Source organism: Scylla paramamosain, chromosome 1 (genome assembly GCF_035594125.1).
Source record: "Scylla paramamosain isolate STU-SP2022 chromosome 1, ASM3559412v1, whole genome shotgun sequence".
In the NCBI taxonomy this organism is placed as follows: domain Eukaryota; kingdom Metazoa; phylum Arthropoda; class Malacostraca; order Decapoda; family Portunidae; genus Scylla; species Scylla paramamosain.
In genome coordinates, this window is record NC_087151.1 from 12,907,278 (window position 1) to 12,934,571 (window position 27,294).

The 27,294-nt window shown below is 36.9% G+C and overlaps 2 protein-coding genes across 7 annotated transcripts in view; one reads left to right on the forward strand and one right to left on the reverse strand.

Annotated features, from left to right (window-relative positions):
• Positions 1 to 24,827, reverse strand: LOC135100857 (divergent protein kinase domain 2A-like). 6 transcript variants are annotated; one of them, XM_064004366.1, is made up of 6 exons: positions 24,704 to 24,827; positions 14,200 to 14,785; positions 13,461 to 13,749; positions 4,064 to 4,176; positions 2,594 to 2,828; positions 1 to 921 (listed from the first exon to the last, which is right to left on the reverse strand). In XM_064004366.1, the coding sequence occupies exons 2-5, from the start codon at positions 14,776 to 14,778 to the stop codon at positions 2,604 to 2,606; spliced, it is 1,206 nt and encodes a 401-aa protein (XP_063860436.1). In that variant the 5' UTR covers positions 14,779 to 14,785; positions 24,704 to 24,827; the 3' UTR covers positions 1 to 921; positions 2,594 to 2,603. The 6 variants fall into 6 exon arrangements, with proteins under 6 accessions (XP_063860436.1, XP_063860470.1, XP_063860452.1 ...); XM_064004400.1 differs by lacking the exon at positions 24,704 to 24,827 and adding an exon at positions 19,601 to 19,745; XM_064004382.1 differs by lacking the exon at positions 24,704 to 24,827 and adding an exon at positions 19,601 to 19,730 and having other exon boundaries at positions 1 to 765.
• The window catches only part of LOC135100901 (sarcoplasmic calcium-binding protein-like), a 17,709-nt gene continuing 15,060 nt past the window's right edge, over positions 24,646 to 27,294 (forward strand). Inside the window, exons 1-3 of the mRNA XM_064004455.1 lie at positions 24,646 to 24,959; positions 26,164 to 26,211; positions 26,845 to 26,970. Coding sequence (XP_063860525.1) covers positions 24,861 to 24,959; positions 26,164 to 26,211; positions 26,845 to 26,970 — 273 coding nt within the window. The 5' untranslated portion in view covers positions 24,646 to 24,860. The remainder of the gene's footprint in view (positions 24,960 to 26,163; positions 26,212 to 26,844; positions 26,971 to 27,294) is intronic.

Here is a 27,294-nt window from a genome sequence, read left to right on the forward strand (position 1 = left end):
TGGCACTCCTGTCTTTATTGCCCACACAGAGCAGCATTACAAGACATGTGGCACACTAACACACTACAGTACAAGTAAGGCTCTCACCACCAGGCCTCACTCAGCAAAGTGTCTATATCACTGGATTGTGTGTCCCACCTCACACTACAGTGGCACCACACAGCATGCTACAGAGTCGCAGCTCACCAAGAGTGTTGCACCAGTGTCTCCTCTGGTAGTCCACACCATAACAGACCACGCAGGTGTCACACACACCTCAGTGTCAGGTCCTCACTGTCTCAGACTGTCAGGGCACACAATCCTCACAGCATGCTCTAGGATGCAGTCATGTAGTGGCAGCCGTGGGTGGCTAGCGTTATAGCATAACACAAGGGGAGCATATTGCAGACTGTCGGCACAGGTGTTGCATAGGTGGAAAATAGGCGCTCTCTCACTCTTGGGGGCTGCCACAGCTCCTTATATAAGGTCAGTTCCTCCATGATTGGCCAGCACACTGCTGCTCTCTCAACCAATCACCTTCCATGCCACTTTCAATCTCTCAAGGCTGCCATTGTTTGCAGCTACTGCATCATTGCCAGTGCCTAACTTCACTACCCAGGGGCCCAGTGTTACCAGTGTCATCCCCCACCACAATAGTATTGATAGAGGCTGCTGGGTGGAGCACCCACCTTCTGTTGGTGAGGTGTAGTAGCACAAGTGGTTACACCAACAGTGCCAAATTTTAGATGTCATAATGTTTGTACTTAGTCCAAGAACCAGCTAGTGCTGTGAATATGATGCAGGGAAGTTATTAAGAATTCTTTATTTTGAAAATTACAGAAATATTAAGAATGTTTACAAATATTCATAGTGTATATGATGTAGTGTGAATGGGATGAAGGTTTGTTTCCAGGAGCAAGCTGCTTCTGCTCTCTTGTGTTACTAGGATATGAAAAGAACACAGAAGAAGATTATTTAATATCTGGCTTGCACTGCCCCTCATCCTTACTATACAAGGTGTCCCACAAGTTAAGGTACGTACTTCGAGATTTGATAATTCAAGTACTTCTAAGTCAAAAATATTCTATACACATATGCTGTGTTTTGCTTTATTTTGCAAGAAATTAACATGTAAATTGTGTGTTGCGGGAACTGCTCGCCTGGGTGGGTGTCTGCCTCCTTCCCTCCCTACATGCCTCACTACACACTTGAGTGGCACCATGTGACATTAAGTGATAACTTTTTGTGTACAATCTACACAGTCAAAGCCTTACAGGAAACAGTTAGCATGACAGATTGAATTTTTATGTGTCAATGAAGAAAACATACAGGTAACACAGCAATACAGTGGTTGTTAAGTGCTACTTTTTAAACATGTGGTAACTCATTGCAACTGTCTGTCATCCCCCTCAACACTCATTTAATGTCTTGAGACCTAACAGTGACAGGCCTTGTCAATCAGCTGACTGCCAAAGTGCATTTTTTTGCTACAGTGAAGATGTCTTTCACATTCAGTAACATTGAGTATTTGGACATGATATTTATGTAATGATATTCATGACATGATATTCATTCCCTGATGGGAATGCCCATGCTGCAGCAGTAGAATACAGACACAGATATCCAGACAGAAGACACCCTGATAGCAAAGTGTTCTTCAGAGTGTATCAGCATCTCTGTGAGAGATGTTTCCCTGGTATTTATGCAGTAGATGAATATACTGGAGCAGCTCAAGCTGGTATCATCCAGATGACAAAATTAAACCCTACCATCATTATAAGAATACAAGCACAAATTCATAGAGGCAAAATTCACAAAACATAGCACAATTTGATATCACTTAGAAAAAGTATTGCATAATATAAAGGAACATTTACAGGAGTGGCGGGAACACTGGGCAGTCGTTGTGAAGCTGATGAGTTGCCACATATGTTTAAAAAGTAGCACTTAACCATTGTATTGGTGTGTTACCTGTACATCTTCTTCACTGACACATACAACAATTAAATCTGTCATTTGCTGTTTCCTGTAAGGCTTTGACTGTGTAGATTGTACACAAAAATAATTATCACTTAATGCTGTGCAGTGCCACTTGAGTATGTAGTAAGCCAGGAAGGGAAGGAAGGAGGCAGAGGCCCACCCAGGTGAGTGGTTCCTGCAACGCACAACTTACATGTTGATTTCTTGCAAAATAAAGCAAAACACTGCATACATGTATAGAGTATTTTCAACTTAGAATTACTTGAACTATCAAATCCTGATGTACATTAACTCACCAGACACCCTGTGTGTGTGTGTGTGTGTGTGTGTGTGTGTGTGTGTGTGTGTGTGTGTGTGTGTGTGTGTGTGTGTGTGTGTGTGTGTGTGTGTGTGTGTGTGTATATATATATATATATATATATATATATATATATATATATATATATATATATATATATATATATATATATATATATATATATATATATATATATATATATATATATATATATATATCATAATTACTTCAATTGGGAGTATCTTAACAATACTGTAGTGGCAGATGTCTAACTGTCTAGAACTCTAGATAGATTAAAATTAACTAAAATTTTGAGGCAACCATATAGTAGCATACCTTTAATGCATCAGCTGTGCAGCAAGGCTTCCCTCAAAATATTCACTAATTGTGAATGAAGGTGAAGAGCTGCCTCTCTTCTCCTTGGCAGGTGGTGAATGTTGAGGTTAATGTGTCCTGCACAATCTTCTACATCAGTCTTTAGAGATGGATATACATCTGTCACCCAGGAGGGTGGTGAGTGCAACAGTCCTACAGGAAGATCTTGGGAATATGCAGTAGACGACAGCATTCCCTGAAAGAAAGTGAACTGTTATTTTCCTTACATATAGTACATACCTCATATGTATAGCAGACATTGAAGATTTTTCTCTCCATATAAATAAGAAAAGTAAGGGACTACTTAATAATTAAGGCCACTTAATAGGAACTTCTTTTTTTATGTAGTAGGAGCACCAAAGATAACAAAATTAGAAGAAAAAAAAAAGCTCCACTAATATGCTGGTCCCCAAGCAGAATCAGAAACCATTGTCAAAAAAACTGGAGGATAAGTGTCTTGAAACCTCCTTCTTGAAAAGTTCAAGTCATAGGAAGGAGGAATACAGAAGCAAGCAAGGAGTTCCAAAGTTCACCAGAAAAGGAAATGAATGAGTGAGGATATTGGTTAACTCTTGCATTAAAGAGAGATGGACAGAACAGGGATGAGAGAAAGTAGAAAGTCTTGTGCAGTGAAGCCATGGGAGGAGAGACATGCAGTTAACAAGATCAGAAGAGCAGTTAGCATGAAAATAGTAGTAGAAGATAGCATGAGATGCAACATTGTAGCAATGAAAGAGAAGCTGAAGACAGTCAATTAGAGAGGAGTTAACAACACAAAATGCTTTTGATTCCATCTTGTCTAATAAAGAGGTGCAACAAAAACTGCAACAAAAATATGTAATGGAGGCATTAGAAAAGGAAGGTAACTTTACTTCTAAGTGTCTAAATACTTCCTCATAAAAAAATTTAAACCACTGGAAGAATGAAGATAGAAAAGGGCAAAGTGTTCATGTAAAGTTTACCAGTGAAAAACATGAAAGTGTCATGCTTTGACCACAGAAACACTTCACAATCTATTCACTTCACTGCTTTACCCATGCCAGAATTCTAACACATATTCACACTGTTATTTCTCTCCTAACTTGGGAAAGCACTTGCTCCAGTTATGTAACTCATCTATGGAAAAAAAGACAGATGAAATATTTTTATATGTAATAAAAATAAGGAATGAAGATGAGGTAACTGAGACACATGTATGAGGAGGATAAAAGGGGAGGAAGGGTGCATGAACAAAGAAACAAGTGATGAAACCAGCCAGGAATTAGAAGAGCAAGTGCACATGTAACCTGATGAGCAGGTGCACATCAGGTTACAGGCAAATAATAGTGTGGGGAAATGCTGTGACTGAATGGATGCACATAATACATATGTTAGCATGGAGAGAGGGAAGTGTACAAGGAGAGTGGAAAAAAGACTGTCTTTTATTCTCACCTTACATACTGCAAAGAAGTTATGATCAGTAGATGTGTGGCCACAGAGATCTTCATATGAGAAGCTAAAACAGTCCTGGCACCCAATGCCCTTGTTTATGTGTTCAGTTGTTTCTGTAACATGAAGAGTAATTATTCATTACTTTAGTGCATACTGGTATATCCTTAAATTTGATCCACTGCTATAAAGTAACTCTAAATTAGAAATACACTGCTTGTCTCAGTTTATCTAAAATTTGTTACATACTGGTATATACATCTGAAAATGAACTAATACAATGGTATCATTGATATCATTATGAAGTAGCACATAAAGAAAAATATAAAACTAAGGATGGATGATATATATATATATATATATATATATATATATATATATATATATATATATATATATATATATATATATATATATATATATATATATATATATATATATATATATATATATCATTAAATGTGATTGCTAGGTCAGCATTTAATATTTTCTTGAAGATATTTTCTTTACACCTAACAAGAGTCTTATTCTCTTTTGAAATTTGGTTGATGACTTTGCTGTAGCTAGTCATGTTTGCTATATTGCAATTTTGGGTTCCTTAATCCTTTCTCAGTAGCTGTGGAATGACTGGACACACTGGGGAGGCTGGTATTTATGCTGTGAGTCATGGAGTCATTCTGGGCCATAAGAGGCACTGATTAGCTGTTACAATGCAACTGGTGGGCTCCTCATGTGGTGGTGGTGGGAGGCACTGATTGGTTGGCTCTGGTTGGCTGGTAGGCTCTCTTTGTGGTGGCAGTGCTTGGTCCCTTCTCATGCTTGGCGGGCTTGTAAATCTTCAGCCTGTACATTGAGCTTAGGATTGAATTCTTTTATATACAGTGCTTCAAGAAATGCAAGGTGTCTCGCATCTGTACACATATCTAGGATTTAAGTGCCTTCTTTTAGTTCTTTTTTTTGTGATCTTGATGCCGTGGTGCTGTTGTAGTAGCTTTGGGGCTCTGGATGTTAGGTGGCAGGTGTAGTCTTGCTCACATGCTGCCTAACATCCAGAGCTCCAAGACTATACCTACAACAGCAGCATAGCATCAAGATCACAAGAAAAGAAATGGGAGAAAACACTGAAATCTCAGATATGTGTACAGAAGCAAGACACCTTGCAATACTTGAAGCTCTGTATAATAATAAAAGAATTCAACCCCAAGCTTAGTGTACAGGCCAAAGATTTACAGGCCCTGCAAAGCTTTCCTCTCCCTTCACTGACCATCTTGGTGAACTAGCCTTTCTTTAACTTTGCTATCCTCCATGACCTAGGGCAATAGGTGCAACACCCTACTCATATTTCTGATATCTTTGAGATACAGCAGACATTCTTGACCTTTACTTAACTTCTAATCTTTCTGCTTATGGTGTTACCATATCTTCTCCATTGGGCTCCTCTGATCACAATTTCATATCTGTATCTTGTCCTACCACTTTAGTCATTCCTAAGTAACCCCCTAAGTGGAGATGCCTCTGGCGTTTTGCCTTTGCTAGTTGGGGGGACCTGAGGAGGTATTTTGCTGCTTGGAATGACTATTGTTTCTATGTCAGAGACCTGTCTCTGTGTGCTAAGCACATAACAGAAGTAATAGTGTCTGGCATGGAGGCATACATTCCCCACTCTTTTTCTTGACTTAAACCTTCCAAACCTTGGTTTAACACAGCCTGTTTTTGTGCTATACATGATAGAGAGGTAGCCCACAAAAGATACCTGAGCCTTCCATCACCAGAATCTCATGCGCTTTATATTTCTGCCCAGAATCATGCCAAGTCTGTTTTCCAACTAGCCAAAAACTTCATTAATAGAAAGTGTCAAAACCTTTCAAGATCTAACTCCCCTTGTGACTTCTGTGACTTGTGGCACCTAGCCAAAAACATCTCTAATAACTTTGCTTCTTCTTTCCCTCCTTTACTTCAACCAGATGGCACCACCAGTGCCATACCCAGAAATTTGAAAAGGGGGGGACCAGGGGCCATTTTATATATATATATATATATATATATATATATATATATATATATATATATATATATATATATATATATATATATATATATATATATATATATATATATAACAGGTGGGGGCATAGCAGCAGCCCCCTGAAGCCTACAGATGTTACAACAAAATAAATAAACAATTAAATAAATAAATAAATAAATAAAAAATGCAAAATGGGGGCCCATGGTTGCAAATGCATCCCCCCTTAGTATGCCACTGGGCACCACTGCCATCTCATCTATCCCTAAAGCTGAACTCTTCACTCAAACCTTTGCTAAAAGCTTTACCTTGGATGATTCAGGGCTTGTTCCTCCCTCTCCACTCACTGACTACTTCATGCTACCTATTAAAATTCATCACAATGATGTTTTCCATGCCCTTACTAGCCTAAACCCTTGGAAGGCTTATGGACCTGATGGGGTCCCTCCTATTGTTCTATGAAACTGCACCTCTGTGCTTGCACCTTGCCTAGTCAAACTCTTTCAGCATCTGTCTTTCCTTCTTGCTGGAAATTTGCTTACATTCAGCCTGTTTCTAAAAAGAGTGACCGTTCTAATCTTTCAGACTGCTGTCCTATAGCTTTAATTTCCTGCCTATCTAAAGTTTTTTAATCTATCCTCAACAAGAAATTCTGAAACATCTATCACTTCACAACCTTCCATCTGGTTGCCAGTATGGGTTCCATCAAGGCTGCTCTACTGGTGATCTAGCTTTTCTTACTGAGTCTTGGTCATCATCTTTCCGAGATTTTGGTGAAACTTTTGCTGTTGTCTTAAACATATCAAAAGCTTTTGATAGAGTCTGGCACAAACTACCCTCCTATGGCTTCTGTCCTTCTCTCTGGAACTTCATCTCAAGTTTCCTTTTTGTTCTAGTGCTGCTGTGTTAGATGATTACTGCTCTTCTCCTAAATCTATTAACAGTGGTGTTCCTCAGGGTTCTGTCCTGTCATCCACTCTCTTACTATTATTTATCAGTGATCTTCTAAACCAAACCTCTTGTCCTATCCACTCCTTCACTGATGATACCACCCTGCACTTTTTCACGTCTTTTTGTAGACATCCAACCCCTCAGGAAGTAAACAGTTCATGCAGGGAAGCCACAGAAAGCCTGACTTCTGATCTCTCTGAAATTTCTGATTGGGGCAAACTCAGTATTGTTCAATGCTTCAAGAACTCAATTCCTCCATCTATCAACTCAACACATCCTTTCATACAACTGCCCCCTCCTCTTCAATGACACTCAACTGTCCCCTTCCTCTACATTGAACATCCTCGATCTGTCCTTTACTTATAATCTAAACTGGAAATTTAACATGTCATCTGTAGCTAAAATAGCTCTTATGAAGTTAGGCACTCTGAGACATCTCTGCCAGTTTTTCTCATCCTTCCAGCTCCTAACTCTGTACAGGGGCCTTATCCGTCCATGTGTGGAGAATGATTCACATGTCTGGGGGGGTTAAACTCATACTGCTCTTCTAGACAGGGTGGAATCAAAAGCTTTTTATCTCATCAACTCCTCTCCTCTAACTGTCTTCAGCTTCTTTCTCACTGCTGCAATGTTGCATCTCTTGCCATCTTCTATCACTATTTTCATGCTAACTACTCTTCTGATCTTTCTAACTGCATGCCTCCCCTCCTCCTGCAGCCTCGCTGCACAAGACTTTCTTCTTTTTTTCACCCCTATTCTGTCCACCTCTCTAATGCAAGAGTTAACCAGTATTTTCAATCATTCATCCCTTTCTCTGGTAAACTGACCTCCCTGTCTGCTTCTGCATTTCCACCTTCCTATGACTTGAATTCCTTCAAGAGGGAGATTTCAATTTCTGACTACCACTTTGGACCCTATTTGGGGATTGGCATCTCAGTGGGCCTTTTTTTTTTATTGGATTTTTGTTGCCCTTGGCTGGTGTTCCTCCTACATTAAAGAGAGAGAGAGAGAGAGAGAGAGAGAGAGAGAGAGAGAGAGAGAGAGAGAGAGAGAGAGAGAGAGAGAGAGAGAGAGAGAGAGAGAGAGAGAGAGAGAGAGAGAGAGAGAGAGAGAGAGAGAGAGAGAGAGAGAGAGAGAAGGGACCAAGCACTACCGACACAAAGAGAGCCTACCAGCCAACCAGATCCAGCCAATAAGTGCCTCCCGCCACTACTACACAAGGAGCCTACCAGTTGCACTGTGCCAGCTAATCAGTGCCTCTTACGGCCCAAAATGACGCCATGACTCATGGAATAAATACCAGCCTCCCCAGTGTGCAGTCATTCCACAGCTACTAAGGAAGGGTTAAGGAAACCAAAATTGCACTATAGCAAGCATGACTAGCTACAGCAAAATCATCAACCAAATTTCAAAAGAGAATGACTCTTGTTAGATATAAGGAAAATATCTTAAAAGAAAATATTAAATGCTGACCAAGCAAACATATGTAATGATACACAAACACACACAAACACACACACACACACACACACACACACACACACACACACATATATATATATATATATATATATATATATATATATATATATATATATATATATATATATATATATATATATATATATATATATATATATATATATATATATATATATATATATATATATATATATATATATATATATATATATATATATATATATATATATAAACATACACACACACACACACACACACACACACACACACACACAGTGGTATCTTGGTATAAGTCTGCTTTGGAATAAGTCCAACTTGGTATACATCCTGTTTGGAAGTGAAAAAATTTACTTGGTATATGACATTTTTTTGGAATATGACTTGTGTGCTAGAATTTGTATGGGTCAAAATGAGTCACAACACTGTGCACCACCCTTGTTCACCTCTCTTGAAACAAAATCACAACTGCCCATGAGCAGTGTTGCCAGGTTGACAGGACTCTCCTTCCAAACAATAACATCATCTCCTTTCTCAGCACCATCCTAGTAGACACTTGACTCTTCTCAGCAAGGTAAAGTGAGGTTAAACTTTCATATAAGATGGACCTTTTGTTATAAAAATGGCTCATAAAATCACCCTGCATCTTATATGTGAATGTGAGGCCTCCCCTAGATTTAATTTTGAAATTTCCTTCATCCATACACCTGTAGATTTACACCATTATATTATAGGCAAGGATGCTATATTATATCTTTCAATCATAACATGTAAGGAAATGTTAAAAATGAAAATGTGGCCCTGTTCAGTGATGCACCAAGTGCGCTGTTAACATCTTGGCAATTAGGGTGTGTTCTTCGCCTCTTCTCCGTGATTAGGCCACTACCTCTATTTTATTACTGCAATCATGTAGGATATTTTTACTATTGTGATTGCTTGCTTTTTGTTCATCTGTACCACTAGCTTGCTTTAAGCATTACATGCTTAAATACATAAAAAAATAAATAAATAAAACTTTTTCCTAAATGTGCCCTGGTGAAATGGGGGATGCATTTTAAATGCCTGTGCATCTTATATGCCATTAAATACAGTATATATTTTAGTATTAAGCAGTTTTTAAATTATTTTATACAGCCCCATCAATGTACTGTATAATATGGTAATAATAATAGGATTTTTTTTTCATGAAAATGGATTAATAGCTTTTCCTTTATTTCTTAGGGGAAAAAATTTGTTTGGTATAAGTCTAAGGATCTGAAAAGGATTAAGGATGTATACCAAGACATCACTGTGTGTGTGTGTGTGTGTGTGTGTGTGTGTGTGTGTGTGTGTATTTACCTAGTTGTGACATACAGGAGAGGAGCTAAGCTCGTACTGTCCCGTCTCCGTAACTGTTTTTATCCAACTTTTCCTTAAAGTCATGAATATTTGTAGCACACACCACTTCCCCTTCCAGTCCATTCCATGCCTCTATGTTTCTATGAGGGAAGCTAAATTTCTTTATGACCCTTCTGCAGGTGGTTACTTTTAGTTTTCTTCCATGTCCTCTTGTTTCACTTTCGTTCATTATAAAGAGATGTTCCCAATCTAGTTTTTCCATCCTACTCAGTAATCTATACAATGAAATTCAAGTCACCTCTCTCTCTCGTCTCTTTTCCAAGGTTGGGAGTTGCATTCTAGCTGGTCGCTCCTCATATGACAAATCTTGCAATTCTGGTATCATCTTTGTTGCTGCTCTCTGTATTCCTTCCAACTTTCTTATGTGTTTTTTTTTTTTCATGTGGTGACCAAATTACCATTCATTGTATCATTGTGGTGACTATTTTCCTCATCATTTCTATATCCAGATAAGCAAAGGCAACTCTTCTATTTCTTAGTAAGCTGAGAGTTTCACCTGTTATCTTGTTAATATGTTTTTCTGGTGATAAATTCTCTGAGAAAATCACTCTCAGATCTTTTTCTCTTGTTGTCTTATTTATTGTTTCATTCCCCATCTTATAGTTATATCTACACCTTCTGTTACTTTTTCCAAATCCCATCTTTTTACACTTACCAGAGTTAAATTCCATTTGCCATCTTTTGCTCCACTCCCACACCTTGTCTATATCTCTTCACAATTCTTCACAATCTTCCATTCCCTTCACTCTTCTCATAAGTTTTACATCGTCAACAAAAAGACTCACATAGCTGGATACATTCTCCACCATATCATTTATATACACCACAAACATTATTGGTGCCAACACTGACCCTTGGGGGACCCCACTTAATACTGGGCTCCACACTGATGTCTAGTCCCTAATTACTGTTTGCATCTCCGTTTTTAAGGAAATCGTCCATCCATTTCAACATTTTTCCATTTACACTACCTATTTTTTCCAGCTTCCACAGCAGTCTGTTATGCGGCACTTTATCAAAAGCTTATCTTAAATCTAGATAAATACAGTCTGCCCACCTCTCTCTCTCCTGTATGATATCAATCACTCTTGAATAATAACATAATAAATTAGCGACACAAGATCTCCCTTTTCTAAAGCCAAATTGACAAGTTGTGAGAATGTCCTTATCTTCTAAAAACTTGGTCCATTTCTTCTTTATTATCCTTTCACATATTTTTGCAACCACACTTGTCAGCAAAACCAGTCTATAATTTAGTGGGTCTTATGTGTCTCCTCCTTTAAATATGGGTACAATGTTTGCCCTTTTCCAATCCTGTGGAACTATTCCTTCATTAATAGAGGTACATATGATGGTGTGTAATTCATCAGTAAGCTGGCTACTGCATTCTTTTATTACCCATCCCGACACTCCATCCGGTCCTGTGGCCTTTCTCACATCTAACATTTTAATGATTTCGTCAATTTCTTCTTGTTACTTGAAATTCCTCTATTTTTCCATTTTCAAGTGTGCACAATGGCCTTACAAATTCCTTTTCCTTTGTAAAAACTTCCTTAAAGCTTTTATTCATCACTTTTGCCATCTTTTTCAGGTCCTCATAAACCACTCCATCTACCATTAGCTTTCCTATACTCACTTTGCTTTTCAGTTTACCATTCACATATCTATAGAAGAATTTGGGATCATGTTTATACTTGTCTATTATATCTTTTCAAACTGCCTTTGTTCATCCCTCAGGATCTTCACGTAAACATTTCTTGCTTGTTTGTAATTATTCCATAGGTTAATTCTTTTACTTTTCCTCCATTTTTTCCATGTATCCTCTTTTTTCCTTCTTTCTACTTCACATCTTTTATCAAACCACTCTTTTTTACCAGCTATTACTGTCTGCTTTTTAGGCACAAACTTTTTTTCACCTTTATATATTTTAAGAAATTCATCCCACTTCTATTGGACTCTTGTAGCCTTATGGAACCTATCCCATCTCTCCTCTTGAAAAAACTTCCTCATGTTATCAAAGTCAGCCTTACAGTAGTTTAATCTCCCAGCATGGTGTTCTTCATTCATTTGATTCTCTATTTCCTCATTTATATTGAATTCTATGGTAGCATGGTCACTTTTGGCTAACAGACACCCTATATGAACATTCTCAATTCCTTCTGGTTCCTTACTAAAACAGATCTAGTCTTGATGTTTCTCCATCTTTTCCAAATCTTGTATCTCCTTTTGCCTAATGAGTTAATATATTATCCATTGCCAGCTGTAATCATTTACTTCCCCAAGATGATTCTGTTCCTTCCGTGTACCACTGTTCCCAACACACCTCCTTACACTTAAAGTCTCCCATCATGATTAATTTATCACCACTTAGCACCTTCTCTGTCCAGTTCACTGTGTCTTTTATCCTTATTTCATATTCTTCATTTGACCAGGCATTGGTTTTTGGTGGTACGTACATCACTATGTATTGCCTCTTTTTGACTTATGTATTGTCTACTCCAATTTTTATTGCCTCTGCTAATCTGTTGCCATATTCTATTTCAACCACCTTTAAGCTTTTCATAACTAGAAACATCACTACTCCTCCTTTCTTATATGTTCTACTTCTTTTCCATAAATTGTATTGATTTTGCCCGATGTTCTTTACTTCTAACTCATCATATAATTTTATTTCTGTGAGGCTCATTATATCTGGACTTTTCTCATTTAAATAAACATTTAATTCCCTTAATCCTGAGATGAGTCCATTAATGTTTGTGTAAGCTACCTCAAAATGCCCTTTTTTCTCCTTAGTGTGTGTGTGTGTGTGTGTGTGTGTGTGTGTGTGTGTGTGTGTGTGTGTGTGTGTGTGTGTGTGTGTGTATATATATATATATATATATATATATATATATATATATATATATATATATATATATATATATATATATATATATATATATATATATATATATATATATATATATATATATACGTATATATATATATATATATATATATATATATATATATATATATATATATATATATATATATATATATATATATATATATATATATATACGTATATATATATATATATATATATATATATATATATATATATATATATATATATACGTATATATACATACATATATATATATATATATATATATATATATATATATATATATATATATATATATATATATATATATATATATATATATATATATATCATTATCATTTTTCTTCACCAAATAATCAAGAGTTTCTGAAACATTACAATTAATCCTTTCATTGATGTCACAAATCTTTTTGTATTTTGCAAAATGTCTACATATGATGAACTGCTTCATGCTGGGCATCAAACAGTATACTGTAGCCAACTGCTTAGCCAAGTACAAATGTAAGAAAGGGTGTAGAAGATAATGCCACCTGACATATTAAGATATGTGCATAAAAGATATAGTGACCTGCTGGCAAGTCTTAGGAAAAGGCATCAGCAGATAGACACACAGCTACATAGATATGAGTGTTTGTGTTAACCTGCAACCTGGAACTTACCAAGGCCTCTTACAGATGGATCCACCAACACAATATTTTCTGCATCTATTATCTTAACTTTGCCCTTTGTATCCACTGCAAAGTTATCCAAGGATACATCTGTTAGGTAAAGCCGAAATTCTGCAGATGAAAATTCTTGAGCCATTTCTAAAAGTTGGCGAGCATAGTCTGCACGCTCCAGCCAAGACACATGGCTCAGCTGGGAGAGTGTTGGTCCCACGTAATCCTCCACTATCACTCGGCCACACATTCCATGTAGGGCAGGAAACCAAGAAGTATGATGAAATGCCTGAAATCAAAAGGAATTATATGCAGATAATCTTCTTAATTAATTCAAATAAATATCTTAATCAGGTATATCTAGGGCAAGTAGAGTACAGCACTTTTCTCATCAAAAAATGCACAGTATCTCAGAGATTTTTTGGCTAGCTCCAGAAACTACATCAGTGTATCATTATATCCACCTAGAGTATGTAGGAATAAATAAACTTGCACATAACTCTGTCTAGTACATCTTAACTTATGTACATAACTTACAGCATTCTGTCCAACTACATAATAAGTAAAGTAGATTTAATGACAAAGAAAATATCTAGATTTTATAAAGTAATCATAAAATGTTAAAAGAATTACTTTATAAGACATAATTAAAAGTTATACATAAAACATTCTCTCTCTCTCTCTCTCTCTCTCTCTCTCTCTCTCTCTCTCTCTCTCTCTCTCTCTCTCTTGTACTTACATTGATTAAGAGAGGTTCAAAGTTGATTGCTAACATAGTAAGAAAATGCTGTTGTTTATTAGGTCCAGTATCCATCTCAGTATATTTTCTGTACAAATACTGAAGTATCCTGCTGTGGTTGCACACAATACCATCACTTGCAAACACTGATGGATACTGGTCAACAATTTCTGTAATATCATTATTATTTTTCTTCACCAAATAATCAAGAGTTTCTGAAACATTACAATTAATCCTTTCATTGATGTCACAAATCTTTTTGTCAAATTCCCACAGCTCTGAATCATGTGCTAACTTTTTCAACACAGCTGCACCTTTGTCACTTGATACATAATATACGTTTTTTAAATTCACTAATTTTGTTACTTTCAGTCTAGAGATACCACTTAATTCTATTCTCGGAACAGTTGAATTATGGTATTGCAAAATTTTCGAACAAAGATTTTGACCATAACAGGCTGGACAGCTGGGCAATTCCATAAAATTCCCATCTAATGACTGGTTCCATCCATACAATATATACACTGTAAGTATTAGAGATGTCCCACAAACAAAGAGGATTCTTCTTCTGTTTCTCATTTTTTATCTGTGAATGAAGATGAGGGAGCATTAGGATTACATTCTTATAAGAGGAACTCACCAAGAAGCAGTATAACCCCAACATAATGCAATGCACTTGAGATAATGAAAGGAAACATAATAAAGCCTGGCTACAGTATATCGCCTCAATGTACAAAATCAAGAAAACATATTTGCCAACTGTAAAAATACTGATTATTGTCCATTGTCTCCAGAAACCCTGGAGAAGTTCTGTACCACAGTAGGAAACACTCTTCATCATAACTGAGCGTGCACAATTCTCCCATCATGACAAAGTTGTCTTTTTATTTCACTCTACTGCATATATAGTAATATTAAGAACATTCAGCCATTCACTTATACTTGACTGAACAGATGGTGAATCACAATTAATTGAGCTTTATGGAAATGAATTAAATATAAATTGTACTCAGTAGTCAATCTTTAGGTACTTATTTTCAAAATTCATAGATCTGTATAAGAAAAAAGTATACCACATCAAGATGAGGAATATATAAAAGGACAAGTGCAGGAAAACACACACACACACACACACACACACACACACACACACACACACACACACACACACACACACACACACACTGAAAAAAAGTATTACATTTATCAGCCCACTATAGTTGATCACTAGGTGAACCTGCATGGTGCAGCGACAAAGGGAAACTTATATCCTGTCTGGCTTTGGCATTAACTTCCACTGATCTCAGTCTGGTCTTACATTATTTGTTTCAAAATGCATAGCCTTACAATTATGAGAATTAAACCATGTGTACATTTTTTTTTATCTCAAAAATTAATGTTACCTACTATTATCATTATTTTTTTCCCCAATAATTAATGAATTAGTACACATCAGTCAGCAGCAAAGAGACTTCACTTGTAGCAGGCCACACTAATATACCTAGTCACCAAGTTCTTCATGTGTCACTTTATAAGCACATATTTGCTGGTTGGTGCCTCAAGTTACATTTAACGTGGCACTGTCTGAATGTGAATTACATACACTCCTGTTCTTGTTTTATTGTTTAATTACAGTATTGAGCAACATAGTGGTTTATACAATACTATACTGAACCTCTTTTTCTCTCTTATTTACTTTTTGCCTTATTTTCTCCTGCATGTTCTGCCTTCCTCTCTTCCACTAGGGCCTTAGATGTATGCAGATGTAGATGTGGAGCAATGGTATTTGTATTGACAGCCACTTAAGGATTCTTCTGGTTTTGCTTATGTTCTACTGTAGATCTCGTTTTATTTATTTTTTTTTTTCATCCACATCTTATATAGTATATACTCCTTTATATTGTTCAAGTTGTTGTTCCTTGGTTGTGAATATGAAGTTTCCAGTATTTATGTTGTAGAGTGACGGTCTTGATGTGCAGTTGCTGATAGCTTGGCTGGTGTAGAATAAAATGGCCTAAATCCTTTTCTGCTGTGTCACAAATTGTGCATGTTGTACTATCTTGCTTTTAACTCCTCTTTCTTTGTTGATATTATGTCTCCTGATGTTAAATTAATGCACTGAAGATATTTTCCAAGGATCTTTATCTTTCAGTGATTCTTTTCTTGCATCTGACACATTACTTCTTGCAGTAATTTGTTTCTTTTCTTGATTACAATCTCTGATATTATTTTGCTTTTATACCAGTCTCAACATGGCTTTTCCTACCCTTCTCATCGGACAAAGTTTCTCCTTCTGAGTATTTTTGAACCTCATATATACCTATATATACCCACTGCAAATTATCTATAATGCTGATAGCAATAAGTTTAATTAGTTTGGTTATTTTTGTTAGGTTAGGGTAGGTTGGTTTGGTTAGGTTAGATTAGTTTGGTTAGGTTAAGTTAGTTTTGTTAGGTTAGGTTGTGCTGCGTGACAGCTGGCTGGCAGCCACGGACGAGCAGTGGCCAGTCCTCTCATGGTAACATTTAGTGAGTGTTACTGCTGTTACTTACTTGTGAGGATGAAACTATTTTTTTGTGGTGGGTCTGTCTTGGGTACTAATTTGCTTTTACTTTTTACCACAAATCATTAGTTTCTGATTTATGATTATACAACCAGTAATGACTTAATATATAATGACCAGTTTGGGTTTTGCCCAGGAGGATCAACTAAGGACCAACTCTTATTAACATACAATATCTCCTATGCACAAGATCAGGGTGGCAATGTTGTTCTAATTCTTTTTGAGTTTTCCAAGGCTTTTGACATGGTATGCCACAGTATTTTATTAGACAAACTTAGTTGTCTGGGTATAATGGGGAAACTTTGGGGTTGGATCAGAGAATTTTTGACTGAGAGTGATGAATGTGGTACTGGAGTCACCCTTGTGATGTAGTGAGTGGGGTGCCACAGGGCTCTGTTCTTGGTCCATTGCTTTTTCTTTTATAAATTAATTTTCTCACTAATAATATCAAATCAAGTACAAAAATTTTTGCTGATGACCTCAATTTGTATCACAGTTAAGACAAACGCTCCACATTCTCTTGTGCAAGATATGGCTACATGCCAAACAGATATTACTCTTCATAAAGTGGCATCCTCTTGGGGATTGTCCATGAATACCAATAAATATGTAGTATTATGATTCAGTAGATGGCCTGTGGATTGGTCAACTTTACCAGGCTCTGGTTGGTGCTACTTTGGCTTGTTATCTACAGGGAAAAAATATCTACACTGTACTTTGGCTTGTTATCTACAAGGAAAAAGTATCTACACTGTACAAATTTTTATTTTGGAATGATATATAGCATAGAGAAAATGTAATTAGAATATTAAAACATTTTCTTTTATTCATATTCTAGCAATGAACAGCACATACAGTACAGTAAATCGGTCAGGAGCTTCTTTTCTCATCAACTGCCAACAGAAGTAGTCTCTGTGAGATTGAAATGCTCTTTGATTGATGCCTCACATTATTTTCAATATACAAATCTTCGCATCAAGCTAGGATCTTTCAGTTCCTTGAGTATGAGTTCTGATGTTAGAATCAACGTAATATTGCTGATGATTTACAGAAAAATTATGAAGTTTGAGTTTATTTAAATTAGAGTAAGCTAGCCAGTCACTGGAATGGACTATTGAGCCTTCAGCAACTTCTCTCTGAATAATTGGGTAAGTGTCTCATGGTCTCTTCTCTAAACTTTGACACTAGAACAGACATTCCACTCATGCTTCTGACTCTCTAACCAGACATTTTCTCTCAAAACTAGGACAAGTGTTTTCTTTGTTCTCGATAAGTACAACTTTTCTTGTTGTAGATCACAATATAAAGAGTAGATTGTATACAAAAGTAGATTCATAACACATAGAACACAATATAAAGTGTAGATCACATACCAAAGGAGGTTCATGACAGGTAGATAACATGCCAAGCACCCTCTGGCTTATACAATAAGAATGACAACCCAATTCCAGTTAAGAATTCAGCAATTGACCTTGGAGTAACTATAAACTCACCTTTTAAATTTCATCAGTATGTAGCTAATATCATTCAGAAAGCAGATGGCATGGCTCAAACCTTACTTAAATTTACTATTAATTGAGAGGCATACTTTTCTCATTCCTATTTATATAGCATACTTATGGCCCTTACTGGAATACTGCTCATCTCTGTGGAATTTAGGATATATTACAGGTCTAAGGCTGCTGGAGTCTGTTCAGAGATGATAGACAAAGAACATTCAAGGCATGGAATGCCTGGATTACTTCCAAAGACTGAAAGCTATGGATTTATACTCGGTTCACGGTCGATTGTTGCACCATAACATGGTAATGTATTGGCGAATATTTCACGGTTATTGCTCTATTGCTCCCAAGGACATGTTCTGTAACCCAATATTAGATACCACAAGAGGTCACCAGTACAAAATTGCACGAGTGAGAGCACAATTAGATATAAACAAACAGTTCTTCGGTGCCAAATGAATTACGCTTTGGAACTCTTTCCCAGAACGTTTTCACCCAAAACAGTATCTGGTTTCAAGGTATCCCTTTCTGCTCATCTTGGCGACCATCTTTTTTAATTTATGTATTTTTAACTGCTGCACATCATGCACTATCCAGCCAATTGTGAAAAAATTGTAAAGAACATAGCACATATATAATACTGATGGGCTGGCGCATCAGCAGAATGTGGCTTCCGTTGGGCACCTGGGTTGTCAATATTGGGTACTGAGAAGCCCACCAGGTGAGAGAACCAGGGCCCGTATTAATAAACACTGAAAACTAAAAGTTACTCTCAAAGTAAAGATTATTTTCGAACTTGCTCCTAACTCCTAAAAGGCCTCTCAAAGTTGCATGAGTGGATGAAGGGTGGGGGTAAAAACTAAACACTAATAATTTGCAGGAAAAACAACAAGCAGATTAATGCGAAATAGGCCGAAAACTACCATAAAAAAAAAAAAATGTATAGAGAAACTGGTGAAAGAGTAAAATTTTACCCAACCTCTACTCACTGATTTAAATACAAAAATTTTCTATTACTCTTGCCTTCAAGCATGCTACTTTCATTTCTCCTCTCAGTATACGCACATGTTTGTGCCCTAATATTTGTCTATGGACACCGTTTTCTGTCGCCTATAACTTCTCCGTCTCTATCTCTTTTTCTGAAATTCACAATATTTACACTGTAAAGATGGATGATAGGCACACATCTTTCCAAAAAGTTCCTCCTTTGTGACAGCTTGCATTGGTTGAATATGTTAAGTTGGTTAATTTCTGTCTTTTCCGCCATGATATTCTTCTTCTTTGTAAATATGTTTCTATTGTTAGCATTATTCCAAGGTATTTCATTGGACTGACCATTGGTATTCCTTCCTGGTCTTAGTCTTGATGATGTGGGGCTATTCCTTCTATACTTTCAGTTGTTTTGTCAACACTCTGCTTCTTCTTGTGACGTGATCGCTTTGCTTCGGGATCTTTGACAGCCACACTTCGGTTTTAGCACATTTTCCTCTTCTTTCTTTATTTTATTTTTTTTTATTTACTATTGGTTCTTTCAATTTGATTTTAAAACACCTGATTTATACTCCACTACTTACGTAGATTTGCTGTTGTGTGAATAATAGAGCTTCAAAAGCTTCGTGTCTTCCCCCCCCCCTCCTTGACAGACTCACCTTGTCGTGTAACGAAGAGTCCAAAGGAAGAGGGAGACCATGGGGTGACCGGCCTGCGTTACAACTAGCTAGCCTTCCCTCAGAAGTACAAACACGTTGGACACATTTAACACATTTGGGAAGAATCAAATATACCGACTGTTTCTTATCATAAACGTTAATTGATATCCTCTCACAACAGATGATTATGACATGATGTTGCATATCTTTGCCCTATCCACTCCTGTGGTGATGACACTAGTCTGCACTTATTCACATCATCTTCCAAACATCCAGTCCTTCAGGTACTGAGCTACAGAATGTCTGACTTCTGACCTTTCTATGATTTCTGACTGAGGTACAGCAAACTTAGTGTTGTTCATTCCTCATAAAAACAAATTCGTCCATCTATCCACTCGGAATAACCTTCTAGATAATTAACCCTCCTTCTTCGATGATGATGGGGAGGAAGGGCGGCGTTCTAAACTGTCTCCGCTACCTATTAACTCTGCACAATGGCCTTATCCCAAAATTGTAACTACGTACACATCGATGTGAGGATGTTTTTCTGTATTCATAATATGTCCATGAAAAAAAAAGCAGAAATTTTCTCGATCCTACTCATACTGCAATTGTCTGTCAGTTACCTCATCAAGAACTGTTGCTGTAACCCAAAAAGTGTGTCCCTTGTCCCACAGAACAGCAATACAGGCAGGAAATAGATAAATAAATAAAAAAGAAACAAATGAGTAAGTAAATACGTAAGTGAGTAAATAACTAAGTAAGCCAGCAAACAAGCAAGCAAGTAGCTAAGTAAATATGTAAGTTAGTAAGTAAACAAGCAGGCAGGTAAATAGGTAAATAAATAAATGAATAAATCATTATATATATATATATATATATATATATATATATATATATATATATATATATATATATATATATATATATATATATATATATATATATATATATATATATATATATATATATATATATATATATATATATATATATATATGTATTCTGGGACCCTGAAGGTTATCCTCCCCGTGGACTTCTTGAATCATGGTTGCAACATTAACGGACCATACTGCTGATCTGCTGAGGAAGCTTCGGGAGGCTTTGCTTGAGAAACGCCGACGGAAAGTGACCTGAGGTGTTCTCACACACATCCTCAATTCATCCTTCCTTCATCATGCGGTACTGAACACTGTCAAATAATGTTTGCAGAAACTGCTTAGGAGTAAAAAAAAAAATAAATAAATAAATAAAAAATAAATAAATAAAATAAAATAATAATAATAATAATAATAATAATAATAATAATAATAATAATAATAATAATAATAATAATAATAATAATAATAGAATATAAAATATTTATAAAAAATGAATAATAAACTGGAAAGCCCATATGTATAATGCTACATTTAATAAAGCCTAATGATCTTGTAATAACACACACACACACACACACACACACACACACACACACAACAGTTTGTGCCAAGTTATAAAGTGAAAATCAGGAAACATGAATGGTATAATGCCAGGTGTGTAGAAGCAAAAAAGAGAAAGGACAGGGCATGGAAGAAACTAATGAGACAACTGAAAAAAGAAATGCTAGAGAAGAATACAGAAAGGCAAGGAATGAATATAATAAAATAAGAAGAGAAGAAGAAAGAAACTTTGAAAGTGACATAGTAAGAAAATGCAAGGAAGAACCCAAACTATTCTACAGATACATCAACCGGAAAATGAAACATAAGGATGTCATAAACAAGTTAAAAAGTGAAGGAAGAATTTATGGAATTACTGAGGAGATGAGTGAACTAATGAATGAGAGTTTTCAATCTGTGTTTACGAAGGAAACCGAATTTATGGTACCGAAAGTGGTATCACAGAATGACGGAATACAGGAGATACAAGTAAGAGACAAGACATCAAAAAACTGCTGGAAGAGCTGGATGTCAGAAAAGCTATGGGATCAGATGAAGTAAATGGATGGATATTAAAAGAATGCAGAGAACAAATGGAAGAACCCATATGGGATATAATTAACAGCTCGTTGAGAGAAGGAAAAGTACCAAGGGAATGGAAAAGAGCTAACATAGTGCCAATGTACAAAGGGGGAAATAAAATGGAACCACTAAATTATAGACCGGTGTCACTAACAAGCAAGCTTTGTGAAATAGTAATTAAATACAGATGGTTGGAATATCTAGAAGATGAAAAGATAATTACAAAAAAGCAATTTGGATTCAGGAAAGGGAGATCTTGTGTCACAAATCTACTGAGCTTCTATACGACAGTAATAGATGGGTTGATGTGGTATATCAGGATCTCAAAAAAAAAAAAAAAAAAAAAAAAAAATTCTATAAAGATAACCACAAAAGTCTTACGTGGAAGCTAGAGAATAGAGAACTAAAGGGAGCAACATTGAAAGGGATGGAGGATTATTTACAAGGGAGGGAAACGAGAACAGTAATCAGAGACTAATTCAAGTTGGCGCAAACTGAAAAGTGGGGTACGGCAAGGACCTGTGTTGGCACTTATTATGTTTCAGATATATGTAAATGATTTGACAGAGGATCTAAGTAGTTACATAAACCTGTCTGCTGATGATGCAAAAAATAATGAAAATAATAATGAATGAAAATGACTGCAAGGAGCTACAAAAGGATATTGACAAGATACATGCATGGAGCCAAAGATGGAAACTAAAATTTAATGCCAGAAAATGCCACGTGTTGAAAATAGGAAAAGGTAAAAAGAGAGCTTTATGGAAGTACAAAATGGGAAAAGAAATAATAATGAAAAAGTAATGAAGAAAAAGGTTTGGGAGTAATGATTCAGGACACACTACTTGAAAGACACATAAACAGGATATGCGGCTCTACATACAAATAGTTAACAAACATTAATGTGGCGGTTAACTATTTAGATAAAGAAATAATGAAGAAAATTACAACATGATAGCATGATACGTCCTACATTGAAATACGCAACAGTAGTTTAGGCTAGTTTATATATATACGAGTATATATATATATATATATATATATATATATATATATATATATATATATATATATATATATATATATATATATATATATATATATATATATATATATATATATATATATATATATATATATATATATATATATATATATATATATATATATATAATTATACCTACCATAACTGAAAGAGCTATGAAGAAAGACTTGAAGAGATGGGTTTGTCAACAATACAAGAGAGAAGAGAAAGCGGAGACCTGATAATAATGTACAAATTAGTAAACATTATAGAAAGAATTGACAGAAATGACTTGGTACCACAGATGGAGGAGGGAGAGAGACGGACGAGGGGGAATGGGAAGAAAATAAAGAAGTGTGGATTTCAAGCGACATCAAGAAATGCAGCTTCCCATATAAAACTATTGAAATCTGGAATGATTTGAAGGAAGAGGTGGTTGTGTCAGTGCACACAAGCTTAAAAATAAACTGGATAAATATGGTTATGGAGACAGGACAAAATGAGCTTTGGCTCGTGCACTGTACAATACTTTAAATACACACTGAGTTGTCTCAGTGCTCCCTGTTATAGGTGCAGAATATAAAGGCATTAGTTGTCCTTCATGGATTTAACAACTAAGCAAACTTTAATGTTTGTATCAGTCTCAATATCATCGTAGTCAATGTAGTACATCTAGCACTATACGATTACATTTTTTTTTTTCTGTTCCTCAATATTATATAAATTTCGGCTTTTTCTGACGTCGCATTCTTCCTACCCACTTCCTTCCAGACAGGTTTGGCTGCTCAAGATAGAACATGGTGTTGTTTTGCCTCTCATTCCCTAATTGTTTTCTTTTGGATAGTCTTCATGGTGAGTTATGATACAGATGGTAAATGTGCCTATCTAATGATGCGGTAGCAGGCATTGTATACAAACTTGTCATGGGTTCAGCCTTTGGTTGATAATTTCTTCTCACTGATTTGTTTGGGAGTAACCACACTGAATTTGCTCTCCCAGAAAATGGTGGGAAAAAAATGTAAGCGCAATAGGATAAATGGCAAGAGTTAAAAGTTTCAGGCAGAGAGGAAAACAGTGGGCTTTATGTGACGAGAAGATTGCCAGATGCAGGGTTAGTATGTAGCTGCCCCAGCCGGACTAGATTTTCTGATCTCGCGTCTGATCAGAAAATAATAATAATAATAATAATAATAATAATAATAATAATAATAATAATAATAATAATGTATCAACATAACACTTTAATCAATGAAAAGGATACGCATGATTAGAAGGGGAACAAAGTAAGAGGAATATATCATAATTTTCTAACATGTGGCGGTGCAGGACGTCTGTCGCTAGGCGAGGGGTGCGCCAGCGTCATAGCCCGTGCACCTCCTGCCTTGGAGTCCGCGGAAGCCCGAGGTCTCCAGCGCGCTTCTTTGTGGCGAGAGTTGACCATTTGAGATGAAGGATGTCATGGTTCGTAGCAGTAGTGGTTTTACTTAGCACCAGGGACACCGACTAGTCTGTTATACTGTGATTATCTTCTGTGTTGCAGACTGTAATGACACTTTTGTAAAAACTCAATACCGTGTATGTCAGAGCAACAGCTCGCAGGAATACCAGCACAAAGCAACACCAAAAGTTCCCACTGGCAACCTCCAGCTACAGCATCAAGCGTTCCTTTTCATTACAACACCATTGATGTCAGTGCACCATGAACCAACATCTACCTGACTCCTCTACCAACAATAACACCTCAACACATATGCACACTCACACCACAGAGGGCGAACAGAACTTATGCATCACAGGCCTCCCAGATCCTCCCGCACGTCCCGTATAGGGGGGTGGCGAGCCTGCTGAATAGGTGGTGGGCAAGGCGGGTCCTCACTGGTGCGAGCCTCAGTAGAGTGTGTGGTTGTGAGGTGTTAGCAATGTCACTTTCGCGCTGTGCTGTTGCGGCTTTGAGAACGCGACATGTCCTGCAAAGGACGCTGGTTCCTGCAGTAGTTCGAGCAGGTGGTGTTACCAAGGTACATGTCATAGTTAATATATTATCAACAGTTTTTGATCGTGTTTTATGGTTGTGAGAATGAACGGTTTGCAGATTATTTTTGTTTGCCATCCACTAGAAGGAACCATACGAAACAGTTGGCGTTTGTTAATTCACAATATAAATAACATACTTAATAACGTATGACAAAACCAATGTAACCATAAATAACATACTTAATAACGTATGACAAAACCAATGTAACCCAGCCCAGAAACTCACTTCACAATGGGGACATGAGTAGAAGTACTAATGACCAACCAAGCCAGCCAGCCCCTCAGCCAGGACAGTGGTGAATGCTATAGTTGCAGCGTGGTAACGTTGCTCTCACTCGCAGCAATACCGTCTGAGGGACTCATCCTCTGTTATAGTTTTGATACTACTTAATGAACTTTTAATAAATTCATGCAGTAAGTAAGCAGTAATATTTTGTAGTGAGCCGTGTTCTTGTATGTACCAGAGAATTAAGTAATGACATAAAATTGGTAGAAAAACGGTATGAAATAAGGTCATCATTTTCATCGTCACATCAACAGGGTGAGATGTGGCGCCGCCCACGTGTCTCGCGCACTGTGGTTCGTTGCCCTCCCTCACTTGGGTTATGCGGCGAGGACACTCGACCACCACCCTTTAGGGGGCTTCCTTACTCACCAGTATGGGGCAACACGTTGTCTGTTGAATTACAAGTAACGAAGGAATTGGAAAGAAAAAGATAGTCAAGTTGCATTTGTACACTTGTGTCTGTATGTGTGCCACATCATAGGGGTTGTTACCATGGCTAAACACACACACACACACACACACACACACACACACACACACACACACACACACACACACACACACACACCTGTTTCTCTAGTGTTTGTTATTAATGCTACACGTGCCTAGCAACAAATTTCGTGTAGCTGCGAGACTTACGATGTTACATTTTATCTCGTTCTTTGCCTTGTTTGGGCGCGGGGTTTGGCGGGGGCGTCATGAGGTTGTGGGGTCGAGGATCTGGTGGTGAGCTGGAGCGACGGGTGCCCCACCCATCGAGCTTCATTGCCTCAACCTCAGCATAAACATTCATTGGTATCATTACTCAACGCTTTTACACTGAAAGCACCTCGACGTCATGGTACAGTCATGCAGTGTGATGGTTATCAATAAATGTGGTCCTCAAATTAATCTCTTTTCAGGCCAACGGGGCGGGGATACAGCCTGCGGCGTGCGTTGCTCCTTTCCAGGTGAGTCAGTTAGAGGTGTGTTTATTACTATAGTGTGCAAGCCTGTGTCATAGCATTGGTCATTTGATCACGTGAAGCTCTTGTCACTAATTTACAACGTGGTCTTGACTGAACACGACTTGTCATGTGTGGTGGACTGTAATTTTGGTGGTGTCAGAGAGAGAGAGAGAGAGAGAGAGAGAGAGAGAGAGAGAGAGAGAGAGAGAGAGCTGTTGACAGCTCATACCCCTTACTATATAGTGTGCCTCCGTCATTACTGAGAGTTTCTCATCATGAAGCCTTGGTCTTTAATTAATAATAATATAATAAAAACCAGCGACTTACAATGATGAGTTTATTAAAAATATATTAATTTGTATATGATAATATTCTATTATGTGGCAGGGCATGTATGTCTTAAAAGAACATCAATACATTATGTTTATGTGTACATTTCATTATATTTCTACTCAAAGACCTATAGGCAGAATGACGCATATAATTCAGAGTGACATAAATTACTATAAATACCAAATTTGTTACTGCCACTTCACAACCTTCGGTAACCTTCACCCCTTGCTCTTCATGTTTGGGCCTGGATATCGATGTACACTAGAGGAGGGAAAGTGAGTGTATGTTTGGTGTTTACGACAGATTCATGGCCAGGCAGGGGCTGTGTGTTACTACAGCAAGAGGGCGAGGGCACAACGCAGAGCCGCCTCCTCCTCTGATTCATCAGACTCAGACCGAGGCTCAGGCTCCGGCAAGCGAGGGAAGCACGTAAGTACAACAAACATACTTTTTGGTGATACATGGAAATAACCTAATTATTGCCTGTATTACCATTTACATTATTATTATTATTATTATCATTATTATTATTATTATTATTATTATTATTATTATTATTATTTACATCTTCATTTCTGCATATCATTGGTATCCCCATCCTCATCGTGTATGTATCCTGTCAGCTAGAGATTATTTCCACTCTCTCTCTCTCTCTCTCTCTCTCTCTCTCTCTCTCTCTCTCTCTCTCTCTCTCTCTCTCTCTCTCTCTCTCTCTCTCTCTCTCTCTCTCTCTCTCTCTCTCTCTCTTTATAC